Source organism: Ooceraea biroi, chromosome 5 (genome assembly GCF_003672135.1).
Source record: "Ooceraea biroi isolate clonal line C1 chromosome 5, Obir_v5.4, whole genome shotgun sequence".
NCBI lineage: Eukaryota > Metazoa > Arthropoda > Insecta > Hymenoptera > Formicidae > Ooceraea > Ooceraea biroi.
Genome location: NC_039510.1, coordinates 4,051,440 through 4,070,291, shown reverse-complemented (window position 1 = coordinate 4,070,291; position 18,852 = coordinate 4,051,440). Strand labels below are relative to the sequence as shown.

At 47.8% G+C, this 18,852-nt stretch overlaps 1 protein-coding gene and 1 long non-coding RNA gene across 4 annotated transcripts in view; one reads left to right on the top strand and one right to left on the bottom strand.

Annotated features, from left to right (window-relative positions):
- Window positions 1–1,661: 1,661 nt before the first annotated feature.
- Window positions 1,662–9,669, bottom strand: LOC109611551. The gene is made up of 2 exons (XR_002193975.2): window positions 8,390–9,669; window positions 1,662–6,729 (listed from the first exon to the last, which is right to left on the bottom strand). It is a non-coding gene; the product is annotated as an uncharacterized LOC109611551 (long non-coding RNA).
- A 6,254-nt stretch (window positions 9,670–15,923) lies between these two features.
- LOC105287628 (transmembrane and TPR repeat-containing protein CG4341) overlaps window positions 15,924–18,852 on the top strand; it is a 187,383-nt gene continuing 184,454 nt past the window's right edge. For all 3 annotated transcript variants that reach the window (XR_003406588.1, XM_011353273.2, XM_011353276.3), the window contains exon 1: window positions 15,924–16,147. Coding sequence is in view for 2 of the 3 variants with exons in the window: in XM_011353273.2 (XP_011351575.1) it covers window positions 16,062–16,147 (86 nt within the window). In the remaining variant the exon portion in view is untranslated. The remainder of the gene's footprint in view (window positions 16,148–18,852) is intronic.

The following is an 18,852-nucleotide window of genomic DNA, read 5'->3' as shown; positions in this document are numbered from 1 at the left end:
GACGCGGCCGTGGTTCCGACGGAAAGGGAAACATCCGCTAATTAAGCTTGATATTAGAGAATTTCGGATGACGTGGCTCGCTCGACGCCGATCTTGCCGTTTACGCGTTTCTGCCGTTTGCCGCTGTTTATGCGCTCTCTCGTTAAGTAAATACGTAAACGGACAAACAAAGGGGATGCTTGCAAATGCGCAAGCTGTTTCCGCGTCAGGAAACTGACAACTCGCTTGCGCCAGCTAGTCGTCGTTTACAGCGCTCCTCTTCAACGACTGCCGGATTTGTCAAATTTTCGCTCGCGCGACAGCTATTCGATTCAATTTCGAGAAGAAGCCTATCTCTCGTTTCGCGCCACGAAATTAGCCTTTCCGGTTTGGATATACATTATTCTCGACGCTTCTCACTCTCTCTTTCTTTCTTCTTTTTCTCTCTCGTCGTATCAACATCACGTGCGACGTGCCCCGCGTTTCCTCCCTTCTGCGCAAACCGTATTACCATTCTATCCGTGTCGTCGGCGTGCGGGGATGAAACTTATATTCGCCTGCGAGACGCGCGTAGACGTAAGTCGGCGCGGGCGTGTTTCGCTAGAAAGAGCAACTAGTTAACGAGAGAACTCGCGGCGAAGCAAGGTAAGGCGAGCCCGGACGTAATCGAATAGCGGATTGAAATGACATCCGCCACTCACGGGTAACTCGACGAGACCTCAAGTGCCGTCAGCCTGAGTGGCTGAGGGCTTATACTCTACCTAGAGCGTGTAGCGTGCGCGCCACGTTCTAGACAGCCGTACACGTTGACCATTATCGGCGCACGTTGCACGTAAGAAACGACTTTAGTGCGCCGCTGTATCGAATCTCCGCGGGTAAAAGGAACCCTCGTATATATCCGCTACTTACGTACGTGGCCAGACTTTCCCTACACTTTTGTTAGCTTAACTTGTTTCTTATTTCTGCTACCATGACGAAACGTGGCTTCCTCGATGTTACAGACCGAACGAACGCGTCAACCAATGATTGATCATCGCGAGACTATCGTCGTAATGTTATTAATTGATTACGTATTTCTGCAAAACGAAAACCGATGCTGTTCATTCTTTTTTATATGTTTGTACGTTGAAGTGATTTTGTTTGAATTAATATTAAATTAACAATGATGATATTAACGTTTGATTATTATAAATACAAGAAAAGCAGCTGATAGTTCTTGATCATTCAGTAAATATGTTATCTCATATGTGTATAATCGCAATGCTCTTGCTACAGAAGATATTCGCACTGTCTAAGCAATAATATATATTATATGGTAGACGTTGCAACCGAATGTGCGTGTTACGCTTTATCTTGCAGCTATCACGGCTGTCTCTGAATAGTTTATAAATTGTTCATCCCGGAGTTGTTAGAGAGCTGCCAACAACGTGAAACGGAGCGACGTTAGTAAATCCAGTTCATCCGATTCTCAAATAAAATCGGTTTTTCTGCTGCGTTGGAAATTCGTAATACGGTTTTCGCCGTGTCTTTTTGTTCATCGTATCAGACTAACAGTGACTTCTGCTTACGTACTATGAAACAGAACGAAGCAATCTCTGACGAGAATTAATACTCGTACTAAAATATGATTGAAAGCAAAAACGAGCGATGTAGAGTCTTTATTAAAATTATTTTACATATACTCGCATGCGAAATAACAGTTTAATACCAAGTTATATTATATAAAATATTTAAATAAAATATTACACGTTTCTTTCCACACGGTGCAGCACAGTTAGAAACATTATCCATCTCTCTCTCTCTCTCTCTCTCTCTAAAAAAAATACGATATTTCCCAGCAGTGTTGAACATGATAACAAAAAAAAGTGTTTTGCAATTAACGCTAGTTTTGTGCCAAACTTGATGCGCTAATGACATACAAACGTGCTGCACAAAGTGATAGCGTACGATGCGCAAACACAGCCATGATACGTGAGTGTGCAACAACCGTTTCTGCCTCGCGTAACATTACGCGGTAGGATAGAAGCCAGGATGGAACAGGGTGGTCAGTAGTTAAGGCCAGCGCGCAGCGGCCAGTTCTGCCCCTTATCCATATTCCGAGCAGCTGCTATCAAAGCGCTACTGGAACTGAAAATAGCTCGGAGCACATTTCACTCGGATTATCTCCACTGGCTGGTCTATCGTGTCGGGAACACTCATTCGACCGGGGAAGGAACGAGAAACAAAGCCGCACACAATGGAATGGAACGACTAAGATGCGGTGACGAATCGCGTATAGGGAATATTATGTTGTTTTTTTTGTCATCCCGTAATAATACGAGAGAATGACGCAGAAAGAGAGAGATATATAGATAGATAGATAGGAGTGAGGGAGAGAAGGGGAGGAGAGTGCCCGTCGACAGAATCACGCGGGATGAAAAATCGTGGTGTCGACGAAAAACGTTAAAAGCCGAGTAAAACGCATGAACATAGGTACACGGGCAATTTTTCCCGTAGTTTTGCTGTTATTATTTTTCTGTTATTAGCATTTACGGAAACAAAAATCTCGTGTACCGTGCATAGGTTGTGTTTTGTTGAATTTTTCACATTTTTCGAAAACTGCGTCAGAACTAAACATTATGTAAATACAGATATTTTTTTTTACTGTTACATGATACCGTGTACATTTTTCCAATTTGATCCGGCTGTTCGACAGATATAATCCAGCCAACATTTTCCGTCGGACATTTTCGAATTGTAAATTTATCTAATGATATTTTCGAACAAAAAACCGAGTTTATTTAACAGCCCTTTAACTTTAACCAATACAAATATTGCTGCGTCGAATTTCGTAGCAATATTGACATTTTCCATCCCACGTCATCCCTTTGAGAAATATCGCCATAAAAAATTGCCGGGGTTTTGCGGGTAAACAGAGCTGGGATGACGTTGATCTAGCTGCAGCGCATTGTTAAATAATAAAATATTCCTTTCGATGACTGCGCGATAATCAAACGCGCAGTCTGCCAGATCAGATCTGTCTGATGTTACAACCAGATGGCCGTATCATACTTCACCCGGACTCTCCTGGTTCTCGCGCATGTTGGTGGAGATAACAAAATCTTGGGGGTTGCGCCGCGCGATAACATGCTCCGGTCTCCACGCTTCGATTCGTTAACGATAACGTAGTCGGTAGTTCATCGACGACCGCGGGAAAAGGGAACACGAAATGCAGCTTTTGCTTTACCCGAGCGAGTCTCGCGCGCGGGTGAACGCGCACGCTTTATCCCTTTTTGCAGGCCGAACTATTCCAGGGGTGGTGGTGGCGGCAACGTTTTATCGCAGCATCTTCGTTGACTGCTGCTACGGTGACGCGGCGCGCTGCAAGTACGTCAGAGTGGAAGATACGGGTTTTTACGGGTGGCAGCGAGGGTGGATGGAAGGGTGGAGACACGGCGACAGATAGTGCTCAACAAGTCGCGCCATTGCCCCGGGCTTTTCTCTCCCCGGTTTCTCTTCTCCGTCCTTCTCTCTTTTCGTTGCATTCGCATCGTCCCGCCCGCTCATCCCCCAACAACCCTCGCCGGTTCTCTCGCCACGTTCGTTGAGGTTGCCATCCTTTCCTTTCTTCAAGATCCTCCTCTCGTCGCCCGCGTTTCCAACTGCCTAATAACGCGGTACTTACCCGCCGTCGTAATTTACAATTTTCACTGTATAATGCGCCGTTTTGCCAATTAATCGTCCCGCCGGCGCATCGCGAGCACGATTCGATGCACTCCGATGCCGTAGTCGCGCGCATCCTTCAGCTCCGCCCGTGGAATTTAATTTGCCGTTTGCGGCACGCGTGAAAATGTCGCGCGTCTACGCACCTGTGTCATTTTGCGCCATTGCTGTTAAATTGCCGTTGCAGAACAATGCAATATAATACCTCGTGTTTTCTGCGCGCCGCAGCAATAGCGGATAGTTACGCGTACGTAAGTCTCTCTCAAAACTTTATTAAATATCATTTTCGCACACACATGATCCTTCGTTATAAGTTACGACATCACACCACCCTCGCCTGTTACGTAATATAACTCAAGCTCAATTTTCTTGAATTAAATTCGTACTCCTCGTACATGTATACTTGACGCCAATGATGTACGATACGTAAAATTTATTAACTTGCCTAATGAGGGATAGCTGGGAGCGGTGATATTCGGTTACCAAGAGGAGTGCACGAGCTGCCTCGAGTTCATAGTAACGCGAACGATCGATTCTAACGTAGCAATTACGCGGATTTTCGTGAAACGATCGAAACTTCTCGCGCGGGATTTCGCGTGCGTCGCACGAAACCAATTAACGACGTCGAGGACGAGAAAAGAGGGAAACTCATCCAGAATGAGATGTCCCGGCGTACTCGGCGTGTATGGGAAAATAAAAGAACACTCGCGTCGGAAAAGGCACCCCTTTCGAATGCATTTGCATCGCAATTTCGCAGTCGGCTGCGTAACGACAACAACGACTCGCGCGACGGGAAAAGGCAAGCGAATTATAAAATTCATCAGGCTAATTCCGCCCTCTGCTCGCTTTTTCTGTTCTAAATTTACACCTTACAATCCTGATCTCTCTCGAAGCGTCATGGTGCCATCCAATCCGTGTCTAATCACGTATCACGGTGCTCACGGTGTTTCACGAGGATTTAGTCCTATTACACGGGATCAATTCCGCTCTACTTTCCTGCAATCCCTCCGTCTCTCTCCTTGCTCACTCCTTCTCCATCTGCCTCTGATCTTTCTCTCTATCTCGCCACTTTTCCCACCGATCAGCGTGGCCACAGCTTCTCCCGGTCGGAGTCCCACTTTCCCGTCGGAGTTTCGGCGGACCAGCTGCTGTGAAGCCGCGAGAGTTGCAGACGAGAGGGTGGAAAGAGGACTCGTGGCCTTGTGCGGAATTTTCGACCGCGCGATTAACGGAACGACGCTTCGGCGTTCCGTTCTTCTGCGCCGCGCTCGTTAAGAAAATCGTCGTCGCGCGGAATTGTTCCGTTCGCGCGGAATACTATTCGCCATTGTCTGGTTATTATTTCTATGGGGGTGGAGCGAGTCTTTCGCGACGACACGATATTTTAATTACCGTAAACGTCACCGCGGGGGTGCAATTACGAGGCCGCAGCTCTGCGAGCGTGGCGTCGCTCTAAATCTAATAAGGCGTTTAGGTCGCTGAACTAACCGACCGATCCAATAACGGCGGCGTTTGGTGGCCGCTGCGAGCGGCAAATAAATTTCGGTCGTTCGATTAATTAAATTTCGGCAGGAAATTAATTAACCCTTTAACCGTAATGAGAACGATATCACTCGAGCGAGACCGTTGCGCACGGTGCGCGCGATAACCGAATTAATTTTGAGACACATTATTCTCTCGCACTTCCATGCTCCTCTCTCTCTCTCTCTCTCTATCTATCTCTCGTGGTGTGAAAATTGCGCGTAAGGTGTTTCGTGTTGACGCCTCGTATCGAAAACCCGCGAAATAACGGCATGTCGCGGCTGACTGCTTTAACCGCCGAATAAAATATGATAATTACTTGCGCGTTAATATTAACATCATAATCATTATTTTATAATTACAGCTATTTAGATTATAGATTTGACTGTTCATAAATTAATTCGATAGAGGTAAAATTTAAAGTACAATTACGCCGACAATTTGGCGAAAAGATGGAAAGGGAGTGACGTTTCACGTTCGATTCCGAAGAAACGCGAGGAATAAGAGATAGAAAGAAAGCGTAATAAATATTACATGTATACATTTCATAATTTCTTTTCTTTATAAAAGCACTTGAGTATATCATATTTTTATTAGACTGACGGCATTCGAAAACGTCAAACATATCGATATAGCGGCACTCTCATGAATTAATTTTCAACTATCGAGTATCAGCCGTCCGCAAGGTTACGCGCGAATGCGCGCGTGCCTTCAGCTGTCGCGCGTTTTGACACACGGTAGCACCTGCGAATGAATTTTCCATCGGCGAACGTCAATTTTAGAAGAACCTTCAAAAATAGCCTCGCGGCGAGATTTCCCGTCCATCCGCTGACAGCTCCAGCATTAACGACATGAACCGCGTATCTCTCTCTCTCTCTCTCCCTTTTTTACAGGAAAATAGATTGAACGATTTATTTATTTTGCATTGACGCGTTCCCGTCATAACAAGGGCTAAATTAATTTGTTTACAACAGAATTTATCCCCCGAGCATTATATCTCGATTCTTTTCCATAATATCGTTTTCACGTGATTACTACTCTGTTACTGTCATATGCAAGAAGAGAGAGGGAGAGGGAGACAGAGCAAAGGCGAATTTGCAATCTCCCCTTCCACCTCCGTAATTACATTCGAAAACTCTGCTGTCGTAACGTTACAGCATTACCGGTTGCAACTATGGTCGAAGTGCGTCAAATTCTCGCGGTGACGGCCCGTGCTTCCCACCGCCGAGGGCACAAATTCGCCTCGCCTTAGGGCGAGCGAATAATTGCCCAACTATCTCCGGAGTTTCGTCCGTCTCGCGGAAAGTTGTCACTTCCACGTTGCGAGCACCCATTCCTCGCGGTCTCGTGCGCCGTCTAATTTCTCGTGAAGCATCGTTCGGAGGTCGCGAACTGCCTCGGTCTATGTAGCACGCTACCTGTTGGTCCTCATAGGATACGGTAGTCAAGCCAAGCGAAGTTAATGATGCCCAGCCACCTAGGTACGAGTATCCTTGTATGTACTCACATACTGTTTTTCTCGGGTAACTGCGGTAGAAGAATGTTGAAAGTGTATAAGGAATGAAAGAAGATACAGGGTGTCCCATGGGAAGTTGCTGAAACTAATCAGCTGTCATTTTTAAACGTATGCAGTTATTGAAAAAAACAAAAATTGCGTTGGAAAGAGGAAAGTCTGCAGTTTTTAATGGGTATAAATAAAATTTAGCAAAATGTTTGTATATCAGTTTATTTTATTAATGAAAAATATGCTAACAATCAAGTAAGGTAATGATAAATATTTTCAAAGTGTGCACCATCTGAATTTGTACAAAAAGCAATTCTTTTACGAAAACTTGTGAAAACTTTTTCTAACATGTCGTCTTTAATGTTGCTGACGACCTTTTTAATAGCTACTACTAAATCTGACACTGTTTCTGGATTTCCGGCATAACAATGGTCCTTAATGTATCCCCAAAGAAAGAAGTCACATGGATTTAAATCCGGCGAGTACGGTGGCCATTCTAGCTCCCCCTGGGCAAATTTGGAGTATCCCAGACCGATGACTCGATTGCCATAAACTTTATGGATTGTTTCGAAGACCTCCTGGGTTCGATGTGGTGTCACTCCATCCTACATGAAATGAAATCCTCTGACCAGGCCTCTTTTTTTTGCATGAGGGAAGAATTGTGTTTCGAGAAGCTGCTTGTAACTTTCACCAGTGACTGTTGATTCGAAGAATTGCAGATAAATTCCTTTTACCAAGATCGCAGCCCATGCTGTTATTTTTTGTGGATGTAAAGGTTTAGCCAGGGAAACGTTGGGATTTTCCGACCCCCAAAATCTATAAGTTTGTTTATTAACATAACCATTTAGCCAGAAATGTGCTTCGTCCGTGTAAATTATCAATTTTGCATCAAGTTCTCCATCTTCAAACATTCCATTTATCGTCTTGCAGAATTCCACACGTTTCGTCATAGCGCGTTTGGTTAGCAATTGATGCGATGTTATTTTATACGGATGCATTTTCAGGAAATGTTTTAAAATCCTGTGTAACGTTGTTTTGGATATTTCAAGAGCTTGGGCAGCTTTCCGAATGGAAGAATTTGGATTCTCTTCAAAATACTTCTTAATATCTTCAATGTTTTCTTCTGCAGCTACAGACACAGAAGGACCTGGCAGATCATGTCTACGGTCTTGGATAGTTCCATACTGCATAAAATTATCGATAATTCTGATAAAAAAAACACAAAACATTATTTTAATGCAGATTTATTGTCAAAAAATGGAGTGACGTAACGCATACGTTTAAAGAAATAATAAATTCTAACCTTTTCAGCGTGTTTTCGCTCTTAACTTTATGTGTTCCGTATTTAGTACGAAACCCCCTGTAAGCATTGCTATAAACTTTTCCTCTGGAAAAGAAGCACTCGACAAGATAAATCTTTTCTTCCGTCGTCAGATTACTCATTTTGACGCGCACGGACTTGCATCTACCACAACCAGAATAAAACTGCGGACACTCAGATGAACGACCGTTAACCGTAAGACCCTTTCTGAAGTCATGGAGGGGAGAACCAATCGTTTACTTTCAGCAACTTCCCATAGGACACCCTGTACAACCAGGCTTCACGTTAACGTTAAGTTTCGTAAAAAAGATTCAGTCAAACATGCAACGTGCACGTGTACTCTTATTGTCTTCTTTACATACCTGAAATCCGTGACAATAAAGTATCCTTTATGAACCCCGAATGCACCGGAGGGTGCACGAGCGTCCTGCCATGGTTACCCCCGTCGCGATGTGTACGTGTGTGGCGACGTATCATTGTCGTCCGTGCCGCACGTCCATCTGTCAAGGTAAGCACGCAGGCACGAGACGCAAATTGGAAACGTGAGGTGAAAGTGCTGTGCCGCCTCGTTTACGGCGATTTGCACCGACTTGGAGTGCTCGTTCGTTGGTTCGCACGCTCGCTCGCGTCAATCTTCCATTCCCGACATCGACGTCGTCAGGCCACGATCGAGGCCGCATCGCCTTGCGGAACAATAACGGAAGGCGTTAGTTCAATGAACGTTGCAGGACGAGGATCTTGGCCGGTGAGTGCGCGAAAAGTCGCGATGAATTATCACTCCATTGGAAAAGTCCCATTTGGTAAACACTATTCAAGAAATCCACGCGACTATTCGTTACGCGATATGCATTCTCGAAAGCATCGCGTCGCTAAACTCGAAATCGCGTTTGCTTATCGATTCGGCGAGAGGTCCCCGGCAGCAGGCTGCAATCGCCACAAATCATTCTTGCGCAACATTCGCCACCACGTCAATAACAAAAACGCGTAGACAGGCTAACGCGTTGAATCTGCTGCCGATAGCGCGATTGTTAACCCGCGTGTCATGAAACATCGTCGCCATCGTCGTTGGCACGCATCTCAGGACGACCGGCGCGGCGTTTCCAGAGATGCAGCTGCAACGTTTTGAAACTGCGTCGCGAAAATTGAAAAACGCAGTCGCCGCGTCGCTATGGTGAACATGCATTCGCCGCCCACGGTAACAGTTGCTTTAAACGAAAGCAGAAAATGGGATGTGCTAAAAGACCGGCAAAAATTGCTTTCCCGACGCAGACGCGCGGTTTGCCTTTCTAAATGTGAAATTTTTCTCGTCGTCACACTTTTGAAAATTGCGCGTATACACGCGTAATTTCTAGCATGCGCGGGTATGCGCGCGCTCGAGAAACGCTTCAAACTACCGAATGTTTTGTATCGTGAGCTCGCACGATGTTGCCAGAGAGAGTGTTGCACCGTAGTTACACACACGCACAACACAACACTAGGGAGGTTACGCACGTTCGGATAACGGAATTTTTTTGGACGTGGCCCGGTGCGATATCAGGCAAATCTCGGCTCTCCGGTAACGCGGCCGGTTCCAATGACGACGAACGAACCACGAAGCGTTCTCGCTACGGTCGTTTCGACGGCGCGGTGGACGGCGGCCGACAATCAGCGGGCCCTTCGCACCAGTTACGAGCCAATCTTTTTCGTTTGCCAGGGCAATTCGATGATTAAAACGTATCCGAGCCGAAGGGGGTGGCTGTCGGGGGTTACCGTTACAAGGATATAATAGCTTGAACGCGCGGAACGTCAAACGCGCGGATTTGATTGGCGTTTCAGGTTACCTCGCGTTCGAACGTTTGCGCCGAAAATGAAAGCCTCGGGCGGACGCGCGCGTCATCGCGTCGGCTTATCAATTGTAGCACAATTCATCTTCGTTTGTCGAATCATCCTCAGAAAATTGACGAGAATTGGGTATCCGAGGTTTCCCGCGCTCTCTCTTTCGTTAACTGCTCGATCCCTTTATCAATTTGCAGCCGATCACCCTTTCGCTCTTCGGTAAATTAATTAATCGAACGCGCCAACCCCTTTTCTCGTGAGATCTTCAATAAAGCTGCAAGTTAAAGCAACGCTTCGTCGGCGTTAGCTAAAAAAAATCTGAGACCATCTGCACGTGCGGGAACGCTGAAGGACTCCGAAGGGACTGAGACGTACAAGTATCGCCGTGGCACTTTCGTTACAATGTAATCTGCTTGTAACATGACGTCTCATCTCGCGTAACGTGTCGCGCAGCGTCAGGGCCGCCACGTTTGGATTTAAATTCACTGCAACTCTATCTCGGCACGTATTTTCGGAGACAATAGCCCGGCAGCTCGCGTGCGTGGAACGTACACTGGGCCGCGATACGCTGTGTCCACGAATTAACGACTTTCTGACCGCGCTCACGTGGCCTGAGTGCGAATTCTCGTGAGCAAAAACGCGAGTGGCAGGCGTCGCGCGTTTATCGTTCCGTCTAATTTCACTCGAAACGTGATAAGTCCCACTTACTGTTTCTTATTTCAAGTTAAATACGATGTGAAACGCGATTTGCATAAATCGTGTTTGCGTATCCGTCGTAACCGCTTATCGTGTAACCATTTCCTGTTTTGCAAACGGTTTTCAGTCGAATTACAGAGGTGCGAGCAGCATGATTCTTGTCGCGGTTGTATCATATTCAGGCCCTTAACTTTCGCTGAGATTTTTGCTCCGATCAATTCTCGATCTATCGTGAAATAACATTTATCGCTCTCGTGCGAGTGGATTACGTGTGTACCGTACGCTATTTGATGCTATGTTAACGTTATCAAATTAATTATTTAAGCTAATATTACTTTCGCTAATAACATTAAAATCATGCAACATATTATAATTAATATAACGTGATGAGCCGGCGAATGAATAAAAATTTTCCATTTCACGGTACGAGTGGAAATACTCTCTCCTCTCGCCGCAATTTTACGCTCGGAGTGCCGCGTGTATTCGCTGCTTCGGGCGATTCGCTGATTCACGACTGAAATATTTTTGCGAACCCAACGTTTCTTGTCACTCTTCTTCATCATTTTGTCGAAACGCGCCGCGGATAAAAAAGCTCACTACTGTGTCTCGTGACTTCTCGCACACGCAGTGTGCACGCGTCATCGCGTCACGGAACAAGCTGATTGCCGGCGCATGCTCGACGATTGATTCGCACGATAATTCTCACGTCGGGCGAAGCGGCTCGTCCGGCCGGGATCGCGTGGTCGCCGGTCATCGCATCTGGTGCCCTCCGATCTCCTCGCCCTTCCTGAGCCGCCCTTCCCGGACCGACGTACGGTACGGCCTGGCGGCTTCGCGTTAGCCCATTATCGTAATCTGCCAGCGGGACAAATAACAGGGTACCGTCCCTACCGTCTGGTAGCTAGGGATACCGCGATATCTGTTACTATCGACGCTTTGATATTTGGATGCTTTAGTTGAAGATTATCCGATTGACCTCCTGGAAGCGATTATTTCTGGCTGACGTGGTCGTAACGTCACGTTGCAATTATGACAGGAGCATAACGAGATACAGGAATAACCAGCAAAATGCCCAGTATTAAAAAATAAGGTAATTATGTACTTTAACGGACCCAGCCCCGATGACCTTGACCTTGACACATGTTGTCAAGGTCACCCTCCTGAGTGACCTTGAAGAAGTTTTAGCCGTCGCTCGTTGTTTGTTAAAAAGTTATAAACAAAGAAAGTTTAATGATTTCGCACGAATTTTTAGCTGTCCACGTGAAGCAAGAACATGATACTGACATATATTATAAAGGTTACCTTCCCGAATAACCCGCAGTAGGTTTTAGTCGTCGATCGTTGTTTATGAAAAAGTTATTAACAAAAGAAATTTCGAAAATATAGTAGTTATTTTGAAAGAATATTGAATATTGAAAGATATAAAAGACGAATATGTACATGAACGAAGAAAGGAAAGTCATTTAAAGCAGTGAATTGTTAATATATAGAATAGTTTCTTTTAATATAAGTACAAATTATTCTTCACTTTAACCAAAAGCACAAACAGTTAAATACAAAGTATTCTCTGCTTTAACTTAACCTAACCTAACCTAACCTAACCCAAACCTATTTCTGATTTAAAGCTAAAATTCCATCAAATATACTCTTTCGTAAACGTATATGGTATCGCAAAATTATGCTTTATTCATTAAACATTTTTGTTAATAACTTTTTAACAAACAACGAGCGAAGGGTGAAACCTAGTGCGGGTTATTCAGGAAGGTGACCTTTGTAATATATGTCAAACTCAAGTCCTTGCTTCGCGTGGACGGCTGAAAATTCGTGCAAAATTATTAAACTTCTTTTGTTAATAACTTTTTAATAAACAACGAGCGACGGCTAAAACCTCTTCAAGGTCACTCAGGAGGGTGACCTTGACAACATATGTCAAGGTCAAGGTCATCGGAGGTTGGTCCGTTAAAGTACATAATTACCAAAAATAATGAAATTACAAAGAGATTCGAGGAAGTAGCCAAGGCAAGGACCGCGAGATTGGCAGTATTGATCGCGCGACAAGAAGTGATGTTGACGCTTAAAGACCACGTGGACGTCAGGCAGAGTTGAAATTTCATTCCGATACTGACATTGATATAAAGTGCCTCGATATCTTGTCCCTCCACGGCAAGCAAGTAACGCGTCAGCGAAAGAAAAGTAGCCACCGGACGTCGCGCGCGTTACGTGTTGTGGAAGGGATGACGGTCACCAGCGTGTTCTACAATTGCAGGAGGGTCCCTCGTCGTCGTCCCTCGAGCGGACCCCACGCAATCGACTTTGCTCCCCTTTTCGTGCGCGATATTGTTTACTGTCAACCTCGTTCGGGGGCTACAACGCTATCCCCGCGCCCCGACCGGCTCCTCATCAGCCGTCAGACCCATATGGCCGGCTTTAGGGGAGTTAAGCACCGAGGCGGGTAATTGCGGAATGTTACGAGCGTGGTTAATTTGTATTTCTATGGCGTTGTTACTCGTAGATGGATCGCTATCTGGTCGGACGTTGAGCTTTATTGAGACCAATGTGGATTGCAATTCTTAAGTCTCACTTCCGTCGAATTGGACCGATTAGTCCGAAAATCGTATAACTGAATTGAGGGTGTCACGGAAGAATCTGAGATCGGAAAACGAGGGAGCGTACTTTAGCGGTAAACCGTTAATTTTGCGGGAAAACGTGGGGAAAACTGCCGAAACATTGCCGGAACGAGTGCGGAGGTGTTCGCGCGTATCGCAAACTTAATTAGAGACGCTGATATCGCGTTCATATGTTATCGCGCGCGCGCGTGCTCTCTTGGTTGCAGCATCGCTGTCGGTTGTATCTCCGCGTTCTCACACAACGCGAACCGGTATCGCGGTGCTACATAGGAGTGACTTAAACGTTTAAATGCTTAATTACCACATTAAGAGTAACTCGTGGAGGCCCACGCGGGGGAAGCAGGGATCTTTAAACGCGGCTCATCGGAGCGCGAATTACTTTTGTTGCGCGGCCGGAATAATTGAAGCGTTTACGGGTGGCAGGCTCTTGTTCGCGATACAATGGCGGCCCGGGAACATCTAAGTCCAGCGTTAGCACAATAACAAGGGTCCGCGCGTGCTATAATACGCGTGATAAATGCACGCGCGTTTCACGGCGTCGGTTTCGACGATTAATTACGCGTAGGTGGGTACCGGGTGACGAATCACCGTTACAACAGCGTGGCCTCAACCGGATTAGGCTACCAAGAGTGACGATACCCTCAGCAGCTGTTGGAACTCGCGAGTGAAATAGCGCGCGAGTCATATCTGCGTACGCGTCGCCGTATGTTTATGAGCGCTTTATGAGCGCCGGAATAAATTTTGCATTAGTGGATAAACTACGGGGGAAGCGAAAGTTCGCACGATGGTATTACGGAAGCTTACCTCCGGTACGTGATACCGTGGAATCTACGTACACAGGTATACCTTGTCTTAAAAGTAACGTAACTCAAATTAAAAAAATTTTCTCAAAGTAAATAGAAACAGCAAACGCGCATCTTGCTGTTTAACTCAACCCGGTTTCCGGCACCCTCCGCGCTCCACTTTCGAGAGTAGCGTGCAGATATGCAAAAGCGCGTTTCTGTCGAAAATATCGCGAGATAAACGCTTCGCATCGAGTATATGAGTATAACACGAGTTTGTCGCGAATCTCGATCGATCCTACATCGCAATTGGCAATTCCTTTCGGGAATAACACTTAGAAATAAGCGTTTCGCGTGACGTCCCGCAACGATGACGCTGCGACTGACCCTACAATTGTCCCTCGCGGCGGTGGACGGCTTAATCGTCGCGTGGGTGGGCGACGACAATCGCCGGCGGATGCACCCGTCCACATTCCCCGGGTTAAACGTTTCCCCCGTCCGCACGAGTCCGTTTTCCGTTGGACGATCCCGTGGAAAACGGGAAGACGAGAGCGCGCGTTTTCCGCGTAATTCCCTCACGGTTCGCCTGACCGATGCAAAATGTCTGAAGTCCGAATTCGTGCTGGAGAATTCACCGGGTTCTCTCTTGGTCTACCGATGCCACACATGCCACGTGCATTCGTGACCCGGCCCTTACGGTGCGTCATTTTCTAAAATGTCGCCCATCGGTCAGCATTGTCCCCGGGTTTGCGGTCAATCCGGACCGTTGGCCGCGGTCGCGGTCGTGGTCGTTGCGAGCGGTCGCGGATGCGTAGCGCGAGGGAGGATGAGGACGATGAGGACGAGGAGGTGGAGAAGGAGGGTCGGATGGTGGCGGTGGATGAGGAGAACGAGGAGGATGAGGTGGAGGTGGAGAAGTAGGACCAGGAGAGCGGGCGAGCGCAAGCGCCTGTCCGATCGATGCCCGTCTCCCGCGTATAAAGCTCTCGTCCTCGGGGGGCGCGCGACAGTTGGCGTTCCGCATCCGGAACATGCGTCGCGCCGTGTGCCGATCGCGTTCGGAACATCTCGTCGTCGTCGTCGTCATCGTCGCCGCCGTCGTCGTCATCGTCGTCGTCGTCGCCGTTGGTCGTGCGGTCCACGTCAACAGCGACGTCCATCGCGATCACCGTCATCATCGTTGCCCGGCTGCGGTCGAGCTCCGACCGGGTGAGTCAATCTCGAGGATCGCGAGAGAGCGTCGCGATCCTCTCATCTCGCTCCGTGGATCGCCGTTGGATCGTCGCAGGATACTCGCGGAAGCGCGAGGACTCTTCTATCCCGTGACCGATAAGGAAGAGGCGACGAACGCAGCTCGACGTCGTCGCTTCGGCCCGGTCTACCTCCCTGAAATCCCTCTTCCGACGCGAATCCTCTCGGCTTCACGCAGTGCCGAGGCCGGATCGCGAGCGATGTGCGTCAGTGCATGGTGATCGGAGCTGGAGCATCGCGAGCAGCAACATCGCGTGCGACGAACGACCCTTCGAGGATCATCGTTGCTTGGATCGACGGTTGCCCTGGAGTCGGAACCAACTTCTTCCTCGGACGATTCGCGTGATCTTCCGTCTATCTACCGTGGCCGAGAAGTCACCCTCTCCGTCAACTGACGGAGATCCAGCTGCTTGCCTTGACTTGATGACATTCTCTGGAGCTGCGACGTCCCGTCGCAGCGAGCTACCGATGTGAGACCCCGAAGTGGAGCGTCGATTTGCGCGCCGGGAGAGATCGGGGGCACGGGACCGGTGCCGGGAGCAGCTACGTTGCTGGACCGTATCCGGGAACGCGTCACCGACATTCATCCCGCGCGGGACCCGTCATCCGGCCAGGCGGCGTCAGATCGACGGACGTTCGATCGTCTGGCGGACATCTCGGCCGCCGCGCGAAGAGGCAGCGGTGTCAGGCGAAGGCGTAGGGGCGGCGGGAGAGGAGGTGGAGGAGGAGGTGGAGGAGGAGGACGAGGAGGAGGTGGTCGTAGTGCTGGTAGCAGCGGCGGTGGTGCAGGAGGAAGGCCCGCGGACGTGCAACAAGTTAAGAGGCCGCCGCCGTCGACGTCGCTGTCCTCGCCACGATGTGACATGGATATCCTAGCCGTAGCCTGCGCCCTCGTCGCGACGGCACTCTACTGCAACACCCTGCAAGCGGGCTTCGTCTACGATGACCGGTGAGTGAGGAAGCCTCTTCGAGTCTTCAGGGTTTCTGAAATTCTCCCGAAAATCCGTGACGATTCCTTCCGATCAATGATATTTGAGATTAGATATCATCGGGTTCGTAATGATAAGAGCATCACGATCACCGTAAGGCTCTTGCTTGCGTATCAGTTGAGAGAATTACACTCGAAATTATGATGGTTTCAACGTTCTCGATTATCAGTTTTAGAGTTTGGCAGCTTCGGAAATCTCGATTCGGGATTCTCCTTGACGTTGAAGTTGTTGCGAGGGTAGGTCGAAAGGCGGCCGGTGACACGTTCGTGGCGAAGTCGCGTGACGAAACCGCGTCGGATTAGAACGCGAAAGTTTCGAGGGCAATACCCGTGAACGATAATTCGCCGTCGCATAGTAATAACGGAGGAGGTTTGATTTGAGGGAAGCTTGGTCAGCGCGATGTTCAAAGTTGTTGATAGCTTATCGAGGCTTATCGCCTCGTCTGTCGGACAAACGCGACTTAAAGCACAGGCGAGTCAACTCGTTCGGACAGCAGTGCAATTCGCTGCTCGACTTCGTTTAATCCTTAAAGCACCGGAAGACGTCGCCTCTAAGGGCGGTTTCCGTAGCCGTTAATTGAAGTTAACCATGGTTTAGCCGATTCTCTGTCAATTCCCTTGATTCTCCAATCAAGGGACAGTAGTTGCCAAGAGACGGAGAATTAATTAAACGCTGTTTAGCTCGAATGACTGATGTAATATTGACAACCTCGGAGGGTCATACTTTGAAGGCAAACTGTATACAGTTGTACACACTCGAAATTTCTCAAATCATCACGATTGAGGTAAATTGTGTACCGGTCGATAGGACTCGAGTCGCGAATTTGCTTGATCGAGCATCACTAATTAAGAGTGGCTCCTTCGCCATCGGACGGAAGGAGATTCTTGTCAACCATCATTTCCGAAGGGCGATGTCGTTCGTAAGGACTCGTAAGTTTGCCGTGGCTATTACTCATAGCCGGAATGATATACGGTAGATGACATTCCTCGCGATATTTCAGCCGTCACTCGCGCGCCGCGCGAAATTGTTTCTGCGCTGCCACCGGTCCGATACCTACCGCTGCTATGGAAAACAAATAGCCACGAGCCGGAGTAATCGCAACAAACTGTGCACCGTATCGTTCGTTCGTTATTTCGCCTCTCCTCCCGGATCAATAAGACTGCGTCAGGATTTGCGCGGCGCTCTCTCGCCGACCGGCGAAATTTTCGCGATCACCCCGTCCGATGCTTGAAACCGTTTCTTTCCTCTTCCCTCTGCCTGACGTCGTTCCTTGAACAGGTGTTTCGCAATTTCGCCCGATATCGGGCATAACTGCGAGAGCTCATTTATCGCTCGCGCAGGTGATACAAAAATTGCTCGGCGCGCAATGAAAACGGATATTGCAGTATGCTTTTGCGCAAAAAGCTATCGTGGAATAACAGATTTTATTATTTATGTGAAAATCTCACAGGGAAACAATTTGCCAGACTATGTAACAAAATAATTGCTACACGTGTAATAAAGTATACTGCCGCTATGTAATAAAGTATACTGCCACTGTGTTAAGTCAATATTGAAGGTAATTATAGAAAACACTATACCTATAAAAATTGTATATTCAAGATAAAAGCTAATCCACACAATCAGGAAGCAAACGTTTACCTTCGCCCTCGGGCAAAATCGCTATGGTCGCATAGTTCGACGAAATCGTAGGTAGCGCATTAACACGCGCACAATTTTGTCGCTTCCGAGCCAGAAGAATGAAATCGCCTCATCGTTGAATGACTTGCCGCAGTCGTCTTTCGAAACCTTACGCTTCATGTATTTCGAATGTATTTCGTGCAGAGAGCACGGGCGAAATATGCGGAACGGAATCGGCGCGCGGGCGGGCGGCATAATCCAAAGTTACTCGCACGATAAGAGCCCTTAATCCAGGACTCTCGAATTCTATGACAGTGAATCCCCTAATTGAGTATCCCATAATCTCTGGAACATCGTAGCCGTGGAACTCGATCGCGCCTCGGTTTCGGCCCGACGACGGATCGCAGATACCGGAGATACCGTGAGGGTTGAAAGTGGCCGCGTCAGAAATTCGCGCGAGTATTCGCTCATACCGGATTCCGTTTTACGGTCGTTCTTTCCGCGTTGCAACCTCATTTTCCATCGCTTTTGTATTTGCTTCGCGCTTTGATAGCCCGTAATTGGCCGCCCCAGTATTATTAAAGACGAGTACGCACACTGCACGGCCGTTCGAGGAATCGAAACGAGCCGACGTTATTTACACGAGCGGTGTTTGAAAAACCGGCTGCACTTCCGCCGATCGCTTCCGCTGCGTGTTCGCATCCGAGCGACTCTCGTTTACGGTTATCGGAAGCGCCGTGCAAAATAATCACGTTTGTTTCTCAGCACGACGCGGCGAGCTTTGTGTTGCGAGCTCGCGCGGTAAAAGCCGTCATATAGGTAAGTTTTCCAACGGCAAAACTCGCGAAAGTTTACCTGCACGCCGAATTATTTGCCGCCGCTGCCAAAACTTTCGCGACTCTCGCGCGGAACTGTAAGTTTCTGGTGTAACTAACTATATGGGATTAGGCGCATTACACCGACTGTAATCTTGCTCCGTTACACGTGGGTCTCGTGGGATCGAGAGTGCCGGTCCGAAACACACCCTTCTACTTCGATAATTCAT